At 38.5% G+C, this 14,283-nt stretch overlaps 2 protein-coding genes across 9 annotated transcripts in view; one reads left to right on the top strand and one right to left on the bottom strand.

The window, feature by feature from the left end:
• LOC144659436 (epididymal sperm-binding protein 1-like) overlaps positions 1-11,528 on the bottom strand; it is a 34,209-nt gene extending 22,681 nt beyond the window's left edge. Inside the window, exons 1-7 of one of the 4 annotated variants that reach the window (XM_078519876.1) lie at positions 11,429-11,528; positions 6,267-6,406; positions 6,081-6,126; positions 4,723-4,878; positions 3,440-3,595; positions 2,605-2,760; positions 1,769-1,924 (exon numbers count right to left, since the gene is read on the bottom strand). In XM_078519876.1, coding sequence (XP_078376002.1) covers positions 1,769-1,924; positions 2,605-2,760; positions 3,440-3,595; positions 4,723-4,878; positions 6,081-6,126; positions 6,267-6,406; positions 11,429-11,450 — 832 coding nt within the window. In that variant the 5' untranslated portion in view covers positions 11,451-11,528. Of the gene's footprint in view, positions 1-1,768; positions 1,925-2,604; positions 2,761-3,439; positions 3,596-4,722; positions 4,879-6,080; positions 6,127-6,266; positions 6,407-7,820; positions 7,882-10,704; positions 10,815-11,428 lie in introns of those variants that run through there. The other 3 variants (XM_078519877.1, XM_078519878.1, XM_078519879.1) reach the window with 3 other exon arrangements.
• Positions 11,529-12,886: 1,358 nt separating this feature from the next.
• The window catches only part of LOC144659429 (matrix metalloproteinase-9-like), a 29,020-nt gene continuing 27,623 nt past the window's right edge, over positions 12,887-14,283 (top strand). For all 5 annotated transcript variants that reach the window (XM_078519863.1, XM_078519864.1, XM_078519865.1 and 2 more), the window contains exon 1: positions 12,887-12,941. The gene's annotated coding sequence lies outside the window, so the exon portion shown is untranslated. The remainder of the gene's footprint in view (positions 12,942-14,283) is intronic.

The following is a 14,283-nucleotide window of genomic DNA, read 5'->3' as shown; positions in this document are numbered from 1 at the left end:
CCAATGGAGCGGCTTAACAAAACCGATTTTTAAGTCATTATGCGTGATGACAAAGTGTTTCTGTCGCGATGCATCGTAGTCAAGACAAATAACAATTGCGAGAAGCGTGGGGGAGAACGCGTTTCTTTTTCATCTCCTCAGTTTAGTATACAAAGTAAAATATCAAAGAAAGACGTATTTGTGCCCTGGGGAATTAGTCAAGTCATATAATTTCTACCAAATATCCTATTCAAAGGAAATTTGGAAGCTTATTACAAAGTGTGACAACTTGTTATTACAAAGTGTGACAGCTTAATTTATTACAAAGTGCGACAACTTGTTATTACAAAGTGTGACAGCTATTTTATTACGAAGTGTGACACGTGTTATTACAAAGTGCGACAGGTATTACAAAGTGCGACAGTTTTATTACAAAGTGCGACAGGTATTACAAAGTGCGATGATTATTACAAAGTGCGACAGAACAGCGCTCTAACCAACTGAGCTACGAGAGACTCGTTGTGAGCTGGGCCATTTTACTAGGTTGATAAGTGACACGCGTCCTGCATACTGCTATACTGCTAGGATCAGCAATGTCGAATTCATCAAGTTTGTAGTAAATAATAAAGATGGTAAATTTTAAGCTCGGTAATAAATAATGAAGATGAAGTGTTCAACATGACACGAGCATGGGACAAAGAAAAATTCTGAGTCCCCGACGGGAATCGAACCCATGGCCTCCCAGATACCGGTTGGGCGCTCTAAACAACTGAGCTACGAGAGACTCGTTGTGAGCTGGGCCATTTTACTAGGTTGATAAGAGACACGCGTCTTGCATACTGCTAGGATCAGCAATGTCGAATTAATCAAGTTTGTAGCAAATAATAAAGATGGTAAATTTTAAGCTCGGTAATAAATAATGAAGATGAAGTGTACAACATGACACGAGCATGGGACAAAGAAAAATTCTGAGTCCCCGACGGGAATCGAACCCATGGCCTCCCAAATACCGGTTTATTGAAGTATAAAAGGGCAAGACCAAGATTGAAAGGTAGCAAACTTTACAGAAGTGCTGAGCCTAATTTTATGACGTACACTGAATGAAACTGTGTCAGTTTGTCGTTCTTTCGTAAATTATTTGCTGCTTTTCTACTTTATTCACTCGCTCTTGTTGTGCGTTTAAAAGTTATTAATTAAACTTTTCGCATCAATCCTTTTGCTTTGCGTAGTTACTTTTACTATGGCATTTCTGTGATTTTTGTAGCCACCGCTGATTATTTTTTGTTCATAAAGCTCGTCAAATTTGCTGTTTTCAACCATTTTTCTGATGGAACTGTCGCTTCCCGCAGAAAATTTTACGCTGAGCAGCACTTGCCGCACTCTGAGTTTCGCATATAAGAGATCAAACATAGGTGGATGAGCTGATAACCGGGATTTAGTGAACCGATCAGAAACCTAGAAATGCAATGTCCGAAGCTGAGAATTTAATAAAGGAATATAACGCAGCATTTTAAAATGACGCGAATTTAAGAAAGGTTTTGGTTAGATGCTTAAAGTAAACGTGTGACATAAATAAAGTTAACGCGAATATTTGAGATTCGCGTTAATAACATGTATCGTTAATTGCCTATATTAAGTTAATCAACCCACCCCCATAAAATACTTGCCAAATTTTCCTACCCAAAAAAATCCCTGAATCGAAAATTTCAAACCCCAAAAATCCTTCGATCATCCCCGTCACTTTTTATCCCGAATGCCCCCTGGGCCCCTCAGTATTAAATGCACATACCTGACTGACAGTATCCCCACTGCTTTTCTTTGTCATAGTTATAAGTAACTCCACACCACTTTTTGTCACCCGCGCCCACACATGATGTTTGTTCAACCTCTTTATACAGAAATGGGAAATGGCAGCACTTTCCATCCACTGTCTTCACACTGCACTCTGTCAATAGAAAGTAAATTTCTTTTTTTTTTTTTGCATGCCTTACGACCACAACTAGTGTCTAACTATATCCAATGAAGATTACTATGTGGGAGATACCATAGCTTTTCCCATCCAGTTGGAATTGTTCTTGAAGAATAATCAATCTTTCTTGACGGCCAAGGAAACAAAGATGACACTTTCTGAAGAGAAGAGTCGTACCGCGGAGTTCACAGCAAGGGGCCCAAAAGTGCGACCACTTCTAACTAATTCACATTCTTTCGCGCAGTTATCATCCAATCAGAAGCCGAGGGCAGCTTACAATTGATCTCTGATTGGATAAAACTTGTACAAAAGAATGTGAATAAATTAAACGTGGTCACACTTTTGGGCTCCTTGCTGTAATACCACATGCAATGAAAAGCGACACCATTGTTAACTATTGAACAACAGCAGAACACGTTTGTTTGTACTTTTTCGCAGAAGTTTGCAGCCCAGTAACAACCACGAATCTTTAGATTGTTTTTAATATCCCAAAATATCCTCACTTAAATAAAGCCACCCCAAAAAAATACTTGCCAAATTTTCCTACCCAAAAAAATCCCGGAATCGAAAATTTCCAGCCCTAAAAAATCCTTCGATCATTCCCGTCACTTCTAATCCCGAGTGCCCCTGAGCCCCTCAGTATTAAATGCACATACCTGACTGACAGTATCCCCACTGCTTTTCTTTGTCATAGTTATAAGTAACTCCACACCACTTTTTGTCACCCGCGCCCACACATGATGTTTGTTCAACCTCTTTATACAGAAATGGGAAATTGCAGCACTTTCCATCCACTGTCTTCACACTGCACTCTGTCAATAGAAAGTAAATTTCTTTTTTTTTTTTGCATGACTTACGACAACTAGTGTCTAACTATATCCAATGACGATTGCTATGTGGGAGATACCATAGCTTTTTTTCCAGCCAGTTGGAATTGTTCTTGAAGAATAATCAATCTTTCTTGACGGCCGAAGAAACAAAGATGACACTTTTTGAAGAGAAGAGTCGTACCGCGGAGTTCACTAACAGCAAGGAACCCAAAAGTGCGACCACTTTTAACTAATTCACATTCTTTCGCGCAGTCATCATCCAATCAGAAGCCGAGGGCAGCTTACAATTGACCTCTGATTGGATAAAACTTGTACAAAAGAATGTGAATAAATTAAACGTGGTCACACTTTTGGGCTCCTTGCTGTAATACCACAAGCAATGAAAAGCGACAGCATTGTTAACTATTGAACAACAGCAGAACAGTTGTTTGTACTTTTTTCGCAGAAGTTTGCAGCCCAGCAACAACCACGAATCTTTAGATTGTTTAAATACCCAAAAAATCCCTAATTAAATCAAGCCAACCCCATAAAATACTTGCCAAATTTTCCTACCCAAAAAAATCCCTGAATCGAAAATTTCAAACCCCAAAAATCCTTCGATCATCCCCGTCACTTTTTATCCCGAATGCCCCCTGGGCCCCTCAGTATTAAATGCACATACCTGACTGACAGTATCCCCACTGCTTTTCTTTGTCATAGTTATAAGTAACTCCACACCACTTTTTGTCACCCGCGCCCACACATGATGTTTGTTCAACCTCTTTATACAGAAATGGGAAATGGCAGCACTTTCCATCCACTGTCTTCACACTGCACTCTGTCAATAGAAAGTAAATTTCTTTTTTTTTTGCATGACTTACGACACACAACTAGTGTCTAACTATATCCAATGAAGATTACTATGTGGGAGATACCATAGCTTTTCCCATCCAGTTGGAATTGTTCTTGAAGAATAATCAATATTTCTTGACGGCCAAAGAAACAAAGATGACACTTTCTGAAAAGAAGAGTCGTACCGCGGAGTTCACTAACAGCAAGGAACCCAAAAGCGCGACCACTTTTAACTAATTCACATTCTTTCGCGCAGTCATCATCCAATCAGAAGCCGAGGGCAGCTTACAATTGACCTCTGATTGGATAAAACTTGTACAAAAGAATGTGAATAAATTAAACATTGTCACACTTTTGGGCTCCTTGCTGTACTACCACATGCAATGTAAAGCGACACCATTGTTAACTATTGAACAACAGCAGAACACGTTTGTTTGTACTTTTTTCGCAGAAGTTTGCAGCCCAGCAACAACCACGAATCTTTAGATTGTTTAAACCACACTAATTAATACCCCAAAAAAACTCCTTAAGCGGACAGCTCTACTTACGGCCGCCTTGTTTGAAACCCCGTTTTAACTCCCATACTCAAACTCTGTTTTTTTAAATTCTCGTAAGCGGACATTCCCGTAAGCGGCCGCGGACACCTTCAAAGATTACGACCTTTTCTTTGTTTTTAAGCTCCCGTAAGCGGACACCCCAAAGAAAATCCTATTAACAACCTCTGCATCTTTGTTTTTATCAATCAATTTCACATCGCCATTCGTCACAATGATTTTACAATAATTACAGTACCATATTTCAGTGTTTTTTGTATTTCCAATATGGTACTGTATTTATTGTTAGCTGGGCAAGCTACCGTAAGAGGCCATCTATCCCCTACAGCTCTAGTGTTCGCTTACGAGAACCATTCTCGTAAGCGGCCAGCTCCAGTTACGGACACTTTTTCGCGTCCCGAGGGTGTCCACTTACGAGAGCTTTGACTGTACTTGCCAAATTTTCTTACCCAAAAAAATCCCGGAATCGAAAATTTCCAGCCCTAAAAAATCTTTCGATCATTCCCGTCACTTCTAATCCCGAGTGCCCCCTGGGCCCCTCAGTATTAAATGCACATACCTGACTGACAGTATCCCCACTGCTTTTCTTTGTCATAGTTATAAGTAACTCCACACCACTTTTTGTCGCCCGCGCCCACACATGATGTTTGTTCAACCTCTTTATACAGAAATGGGAAATGGCAGCACTGTCCATCCACTGTCTTCACACTGCACTCTGTCAATAGAAAGTAAATTACGTTGTGTTTTGTTTGAAGAAAATCCACAGGCTGTTTTGTTTAGTTCGAAGGAGATTAAGGTACGAAAGAACTATTGTCGGAGTGAGAATAATCTGGAAAATTGTTACCAAAATGACCTTAATTGGTAACTGCTTCCCGAAAAACTGCGTAAAGTTAGTATTTGGATTCATTTTTAAAGTGCTACTATGATCAAATTTTTTTCATTGTTTTCTTGTCGTGACACTACACTTTCTCTCACCTTGTCTTCTCTTTTCGCTCGACGCGCTCCACGGGTGCATGTTGCAGCGCCCAGCTTTTGTGCTTTCGCGGGTGTCATCATATTGTTTTTTTTCACCCGTGGTGGGTGACGTCATTTCTCCTTCGCCCCTGGAACAGGTGTGCGGCCGTAAATTTCGGAACGCTAAACTTCTGTTCGTTGGATTGAAGGCAGGTGAGTGAGTCTGTGAGGTATGGAAATCGAAATCGTGTGCACTTTAAAGTTATGCCAGGCATCTGGATATATACCCCTTCTTTAAAAATAACTGCCTCAACCTGGTACATTGGAAATAATGCATTTTACCGGTGGTGTACAAGTCGACTGCCAAGTCAGTCCACTTGTACCAATTAATTCATCTTTCTCAACTTCGTGCAAGTGGAGAACAGTCTTATTCCCATGAATGAGATGCCACAGCTGTTTTTGTCAAAACTTATCCATTTACTAAGTGCATACAGTATTTTATACCATGCCATAGAAAATACAGCCAATCAGAATACAGGAAAGCCGTTGTATATTCGACGGTATTCAACCCAACCTTCCCATAGTGCGCTGCGACTGTATTCTCGACGATATTTAGTTAGCGTATTTTCTATGACATGGTATAAAATAGTTACACAACACTTTCTCGTGGTATACTATGGAATATCCCACTTGTCACTTGTATTTTCTTGGCATACACACTCGCCTAAAGGCTCGTGTGTATACCGAGAAAATACAAGTGACTCGTAGGATATTCCATAGTATACCACTCGAAAGCGTTGCATAACTAGTATATCTAGATCCATTCCTTTGAACAACCGAGGCCATGGTCTTTATCCATTTTGGATGTTGGACGAGGAAATGTGGTTGTAAAAACAAACAACAACAACAACAACTAGGCAATAACCATAGGCAGGAACCATAATCCCGTTGGTACATACTCACCATTACTGTCAAATTCGTCAACAACTGCAGCGCTGTCAATCGAGATCTACGAGAACCAATATGAAAATCAATTATTTCTTATCTGTAAGCTGCAAGAAAGTAGATGGCAAGGACGTAGAACTCAGGCGAGCAACAGGTCACACGAAAGTGTATGTAACCATGGTAACCACATTTCCCTTATCTTACCTCCTTTCCTTGTGTTCCCGAATTGGTTATCAGATCCTTCTGATGCCTGGATCCCACCCGGCAAGCTGTGTGAGTTATACACAGACAAACTAGCACAAAGGCATATGCACAGATCATCTTTGGCTGTATTGTGTCACGCTCTGAAATGAAATGGGGAAATGCCATGTTAAAGAAAATTTTTCTCGTGATTTTGTTGTGACCATTACTTTTCGAAAAGCATTAAGAACCTTGTTTCATCCTCAAATTATCGCTCTATTTTTTTTACGTTTCTTAGATCGGAAAGTGACTCCTGGTTTCTAGCTCTGCGTACAGGTGCAAAATAACTTAACTTATCTTATCTTATCTTATCTTATCTTATCTTATCTAATTTAACCTATTTTAACTTATCTTATCTTAACTTATCTTATCTTATCTTATCTTATCTTATCTTATCTTATCTTATCTTATCTTATCTTATCTTATCTTATCTTATCTTATCTTATCTTATCTTATCTTATCTTATTTTAACTTATCTCATCTCATCTCATCTCATCTCATCTCATCTTATCTTATCTCATCTCATCTCATCTCATCACATCTCATCTCATCTCATCTTATCTTATCTTATCTTATCTTATCTTAACTTATCTCATCTCATCTTATCTCATCTCATCTCATCTCATCTTATCTCATCTCATCTCATCTCATCTCATCTCATCTCATCTCATCTCATCTCATCTCATCTCATCTCATCTCATCTCATCTCATCACATCTCATCACATCTCATCTCATCTCATCTTATCTTATCTTATCAACTCTAGCTTCTTGAGTGCTTTCCATATTAAACTTCCTGCGTGCACCATAACTCAATACTGCCAGCTAAAATCTCCCACTCTAGCTCCACGGCCTCTCGTGCGAGAACAACATTCTGGCGAAACGATTTGTTCACAACTATAAGCGTGTACTGTTGAATTATGGTGTGCGCTCACGTTTACTGAATTTAATTGCGCGGCTCAGTCTCTTAGCGTTGTTGTAATGTGACATAGATATACCGTAAATGATATAATAAACGCCTTCTCTCGAATAAACGCCTCGTATTTAATAAACGCCTCCCTTTAAGTACAAAGTTTGTATTAAATGCCCCGTGTCTAATAGACGCCCCCTCCAGGAATCATCTCAAAAACCAAGGAAATGCTCCATAGAGTAAAATCACGCAATTAAGTTAGTTTGCTTGACTATGACATCGAAGAGGCCAACAACGCCAACATGGTTGACCCTGATGACGATAAAAACGTCGAAATCGAACTATGAACAACATCTCTAGGTTTTGCATTAGCGCAGACTAGATAAGTCTCCTACTCACCAACTCTGTTATGTATCTTACTCCACTAGAAAACTACCCATCCTATTTGTTTTGTTGACGTTGTTACTGTTAAATTGAAATAAACGCCTCTCTCTAATAAACGCCTCATATCTATTTAACGCCTCCCCTAGGACCACAAAAATTAAATAGACGCTCCGGGCGTTTATTAGATTATTTACGGTAGCTATACTGAAAGGCTAGAAAGGCTTACCTCGCTGAGCCGGGGTAGAGAAAAATTTCTTTTGAGGGTCTTACTAGTATCGACAAGCTCTGCCGGTTGGTTTTCAATAATGAAAGAATTTACGGACATACATGAAACTTATTTAAACAGGGTTATAAACTTCCCTAACAACTCTCATATAAATGAAATATTCCAAAATACTAGGAAGTCAAAAAGAAGGAAACATTACAAAGATCGTTAACGACCGGATGTCTTAAGCCGAGAGAAGTTATACTACTTTTAAAAATTATGCTAGTTTTTTTTTAAAAATCTAGAAAATCTCTTATTAGTTAAGACTCACTAGTAAGGGATGTTGCCTTTTGCTGGACTCACTAGTAGCGGGAAGCTGTGGCTAGTAATTTTAGGTTTAACGAAAATGCACGTACGATTACATTGTTAACTGGATTTTAAACTTCCCTAACAACTCGAATAAAAATGGGATATTTTTTAAAATACCAGGAAGTCGCACAAAGAACGTTAACGACCGGATGTTTTAAGTTGAGAGCATATGTTACTGACTAGTAATAGTTCTCACTTAGCTGTCCCAACCTTTTTATAATTTGTTTTACAGCAATAATCTAAGATTAGTGGAGTCTTTTTGTCTCCTTTAATTATTGATGCCGATGGACTACACAATAAGGCTTCTTTTTTTACTGTGACATGTACTTCACGACATTGTTTGCTGCGGAATTTCTTGTTGTGTGACACCGTTGCGTCCTAAAAAATGATGATGACAGATGTAACCGCAGCCAATGTTTTCCACTCGTATACAGCTATTTCGAGAAACGTTGTCGGAAAAAGCACAAAACTGCACAAGCCAATCCCTAAAGGTAGTATGGGTAGACGTATTGAGCTACTGCACTTGTTGAATACTAATGAGATATAACAACAAAATAAGCGCATTTTCAGGTTTTCTTTTTTTCAGACATGTGACGGTCGTTGCCCTCTGGTTCAGAGATTTTTCCTCCCTCAAAGACATGCGACAGTAAGTAGCTCGATGTGGCCTCCGGAGAAAACAATTCTCCACGTCAAAAATACAAACTTGTATTTCCTCTGGCCAATATGCAAAATTCCAGTGAATACCCAGACCACCTTTCGGTCTTGTCGCGTGCACTTTGATGTTTTTTTCCGACACCTTTCTCGAAATAGCTGTATATGATACAAATATTTACATGCGGCGTGCAACTTTGACATCGGAGAATCCAGTATTGTTTCAGGAATGTAGCCGAAAAAATATTTTTTTCCACTCACTACTTCTCTCAACATTGGAACGTCAGTTTATGACAGGAAAATAAAGAAAAGTTGTAAGAGTGGGCGATCCTGTATTATTTCATTTTTTTTAAATGTGATGTTAATAGTTCTTAACTCCAATTTATACTCGCAAAATTCAACCATTCAATTAAGCAATACTCCAACGACTTCGGGTAAACCAATGTTCACCTACATCCCACTCCCTGTGTAACAGAATGGTCTCCTTTGGAGACCCCCCCAGGTGGGCCACCTTTACCTTCCATATAAGGAGATGGCCACCTTTGGATCTTACGAGCTTCACAAGATCGAAGGGATTATTTTTCTACCCACGGTATTATGTACATAGTACCAAATGCAAATTAGCCTAGCTGTAGGCATACCTACTCCCAAAGGAAATGGTTTTTGTTACGGGGAGTGGGAAAGGGCATGGCAATTGCAAATTCAGGTTTAGCATCCAGGACTTCTCGGTTCAATAAATGCTTGGTTACCCATGCGTTGTGAACAACAGCCCTGCTCCGCCGCTTATGCAGGAACAGAACTTCACTGCACACGGTGTCACACCGTCAACGAACTGTGTCTTCTACTACAAGCTTGTTATTTACATTTAGTGTTTAACAAAAGGGCAATTATGTTTTTTTAAGTTTAAAATCAGCGTTTATCAGGTCTGAAACACACTCTGCGAGTTTAAATTATTGTTCCCAGAAAAGCTTGTACTTGTAGATAGAGCTCCTAAAAACCACATCGTGCTTTTGGCAAATATGGAAATTAGCATACGAGAAAAACATTATGATATTAATATTCAAGAAAAATTACAATGTCTCACTTAATGCAATGCAAAGTTATCAGGTCTGAAACACATTCTGCGAGTTTAAATTATTGTTCCCAGAAAAGCTTGTCCTTGTAGATAGAGTTCCTAACAATCACATGCTTTTGTGAAACTTGGAAATTAGCATACGAGAAAAACATTATGATATTAATATTCAAGAAAAATAAAAGTGTTTCACTTAAGGCTAGGAGCACGCATGGCATCCTCCGAAGGTTTCAGGAACCAAAAAATTCGGAGGAAAAGAAGTCGAACAGTCCCTCCCGCTCGGCTTTAAGACAGCTAACTTGTCCAAAAGTACTGCAATTCGATACTGATGTCACAGACGGTAGACATGCCTCTTTTGGCTGGTAAATGGTTATTGAACTGTGCAAACAAAAGTAATGGCGAAAGTTATAAGGGCACAAAAATTAGTAGGGCAGCAAAGCCAATTGCCTTTGGCCGTATTCGTATCGTTGACATGAAGAATTCTAATAAGCTAAGGGTGAAGTGAAGTGTTAAAGCAGATTTAGTTAACATCATGCAAGTCCCGGCAACATTTGGCTCAGTGCAGAAGCATGCTAAATTATTTTATGGTTAAAAATGTCACTGATTCGCAAGTAACGAGAAGTTTCGGAAGGTATTAAAATCCCAGCCATTGCATGGACAAAGATTCCTTTCATTTCCCGTGATATGCGCATCGCTCAGTCTCGCGCTCTACCAAACACACCCTTGTCGACCATTAAATGGGGCAAAAACAGAAAACGAAAAATGGGAATTGCTTTTCGCCAACCGGACAAATTTTATCATGCAATAACTAACCTTGGTTCAAAATCTCTAAGATTGTTGTTCTCGTGCGCGTCTTGAATCAGTTAGAACTCCCCGTTTGACTGACTGTTGAAGATACGAGTGACTTGCCAAAGCGATGTTATGTTTATTGGTTTGCAGTTATAGAGTTGACAGATAATTAATTACAGGAAGGAGTGGCTTAGTGCGTCAGCAAAAATTCTCCAGCCAAATGATGGACGAGAATAATTTGTATGCAGTAAAGTTTAAAGTTTTTTTATTTGTTTCTGTATACAAGCAACCAGTTCAGCGAACAATTTTTATGTTCAGTTGAATTGTGCTTATTTTCAATCACTTGTTTTATAATTAACAATTATTCACCGAAGTGGTCGGAGGTAAATGTCCACCACATTTAGCGACACTGAGGTGAATAATTGTTTTAGTATATACCACACAAGATGAATAACTAGCGGACCAAAACATCACTTTCAGTAAACAAAGCGACGCACGAAGGCAGTTTGTTTCTCTTTAGCTGCTCGGAGGTGAATAGTACTTTGCTATTCACCTCCGAGTAAACTAATCAGCGCGCGCGAGAAGCACTATTCACTTGTGTGGTGTATACTAATGCCTGTTAGTTTCAATATATATATATATATATATATATATATATATATATATATATATATATAACTGAGTGCAAAATGAAACGTGCGTCATGGCAAATGCAAACTGTTAAATGATTAAGTGGAAAGGGCGTTACCTTTGTGCGACCAGTTAAACATCACCGATATGTGTCAAAACCTTGAATTGATTTACTATCTCAGTCCTACTTCTCTTTTTTCAACCCAGACGAAACTTTCTTTACAAGCTTTGTGTTTGGTGTTTGAAAGTTTAAAGTCAAAGAGAGAGGCATTTTTCACTTTTCTTTGTTTCCCAAGCATGCACGTTCAAGAGACCGTGAGTGCACTGGGTAGAACCTTGTTCCGCTATCTATATAATGAGGGGCTTAATTTGAAGAACCTCTCATCTTTAGTCTACTAGTTTAGTATTTTTCTCTCCGGTAAAGCCCTGTGTTTTGCTGTTTATCATTATAAATAAATGTAGATCTACTTTTGTGACGTGCTTTTCAGATGAAAGTTTTGTTAATTCGTTATGAAGATACATGTGAATGGAAATTGAAACACACCACACGGTAGACCTGTTAAGTGCTAATTACTGAATAATTCAATGTTTGCCCAGTCAAATCTTTCCATGTCATGTTCAACAAATGCTGAACCCATTTTGAGTCATGCGATCGCTTACGTTAAAGTGTTCCTGCATATTATTATTAGTATTTTATTGTTATTGATTTTATTTTCAATCGCATAGGGTGAGTTTAAACAAATGATTTTGACAATTTTCATGTTTGATTATAGCCCGGCCTTCGGGCGTTTTGCTTGACATCCAGTCATTACAGTCAAAACACCTCAAGCGTTCCTCTCAAGGTTGGATTAATGATTCCGTTATTGCAAATTTGATTTTATTCTTTGCATCAATATTCCATTCTTGAATTGAATACTTCAATTTTTAAACGGCGACTCGATTCAAAACTCGAATGTTGATTGGATTGTTTTGTGGCTTCGCGCGACTTTGCAATAACGGAATCATTAATCCACCCTTGACAGGAACGCTTAAGGTGTTTTGACTGTAACTTACTTTACAAGATAGTCTGTATCCCGTGAACTGCTGTGTTTTGTATCCCCAACTGAGCGGTTTGGCATGTTCTTGCCAAGCCGCTTAAAGATCATTTAACGGATTGTAGGGGATTGAACGTATCTGTTCAAAACATGATTGATCTGGGCAAAACTTTATTTTTCAAAGTTTGCGGTTTGATATTCTCATTTTCATTAATTCATTTTCAGAGTTTAAAGGCTCAAAGCCACTTATTTAAAGCATTCGGATATTTCTGACATTTACAATTGGGCCTGCAATTCATCTAAAATTTAGCTCCTTTTTTCAAATTTGGAATGAAATGGAAAATAGTAGTCTACCTAAGCTTGTTCGCTGAACAGGTTGCGTGAGTATAATAACAAACAACAAGCTTTAAACATCATTGAATGCAAATTACTCCCGTCCATCATTTAGTTGGAGAATATTTGCTAACACACTAAGCCACTCCTTCCTGTAATTAATCTGTCAACAGTGTATAACTGTAAACCAATAAACATAACATCTCTTTGGAAGCTCTTACTGACTCAAGGCAAAATCAACAATCTTGGAGATATTGAACCAAGGTTAGTCATGATAATATTTGTGCGGCTCGGGGAAAGCAATTCCCTTTTTTCGTTTTCGGTTTTTGCCCTATTTAATGGTCGACAAGGGTGTGATTGGAAGAGCGCGAGACTGAGCGATACGCATATCACGGGAAATGAAAGGAATCTTTGTCCATGCAATGGCCGGGATTTTAATACCTTTCGGAACTTCTTGTTACTTGCGAAACAGTAACATTTTTAACCATAAAATAATTTAGCATATTTCTGCACTGAGCCAAATGTTGACTTGCATGATATTAACTAAATCTGCTTTAACACTTCACTTCACCCTTAGCTTACTAGAAGTCTTTATGTCAACAATACGAATACACCCAAAGACAATTAAATTGAAAAACTTTCGCCATTTTCTTTGCACACTTCGTTCTTCGATAGCCATATACCAACCAAAAGTGGCATGACTGCCATCTTTGATATCAGTATCGAATTGCTGTACTTTTTGGCATGTTAGCTAGTCTTAAAGCCGAGCGGAAGGGACTGTTCGACTTCTCTTCCTCCGAGTTTTTGGGTTCCTGAATCCTTCGGAAAGAGGATGCCATGCGTGCTCCTGGCCTTATGTGAGAAATTTTAATTTTTTTTTGAATATTAATATCATAATGTTTTTCTCGTATGCTAATTTCCAAGTTTCACAAAAGCATGATATGATTGTTAGGAACTCTATCTACAAGGGACACGCTTTTTTCACTCGCAAAATGTTTTTCGGACATGATAAGTTTTGATTTTAAACTTGAAACATGTAAATAACAAGCTTGTAGGAGAAGGCACGGTCAGTCATTGAGGGTATGACACTGTGTGCATGACGGTTCATGACGCTCACGAGTTTGCTGCTCGTGGAAAATTTTAAACTAGAGGAAATTCGTCTGTTGCATAAGTTGTTAGAGCTGGCTTTTACCGAGCTTTTAGGATATCAGGTGGTAAACGTTCTTTATAAGACTGCCTAGTTTCTTAGAAATATCTCATTTTAGTTGTTTCTAATGCAAAAAATGACATTTGATTGGCAGAAGTTTTGAACATCATCAGTCATCAATGTGTAGTGCCTAGAGGTCGTTAACAAAATGATCACGTTTTCGCGTTTCTCTGAAGTTTCTAAGAAAGATTTAGAATATTTAATGTAAATGCATATACTGCAATCCCCAATAAGACTAAATAAAAGTAGGACATAACTCGAAAATATTAAGTTGAATGAGCTGATGAGCGCGTATGCATATCTGCAAGTTCAAATGATAATTCATTTCGCGCGGGATTTCGGCGAAACTGTCTGAAGAAAATTAATGTAGTAAGAACTCTACTTAGAGAGTTCTGAGAA

The sequence above is a fragment of the Oculina patagonica genome, chromosome 7 (assembly GCF_052425735.1).
Source record: "Oculina patagonica isolate OP01 chromosome 7, crgOcupat, whole genome shotgun sequence".
NCBI lineage: Eukaryota > Metazoa > Cnidaria > Anthozoa > Scleractinia > Oculinidae > Oculina > Oculina patagonica.
The sequence above is the reverse complement of the archived record's forward strand: the minus strand, read 5'-3'. Positions and strand labels throughout refer to the sequence as shown.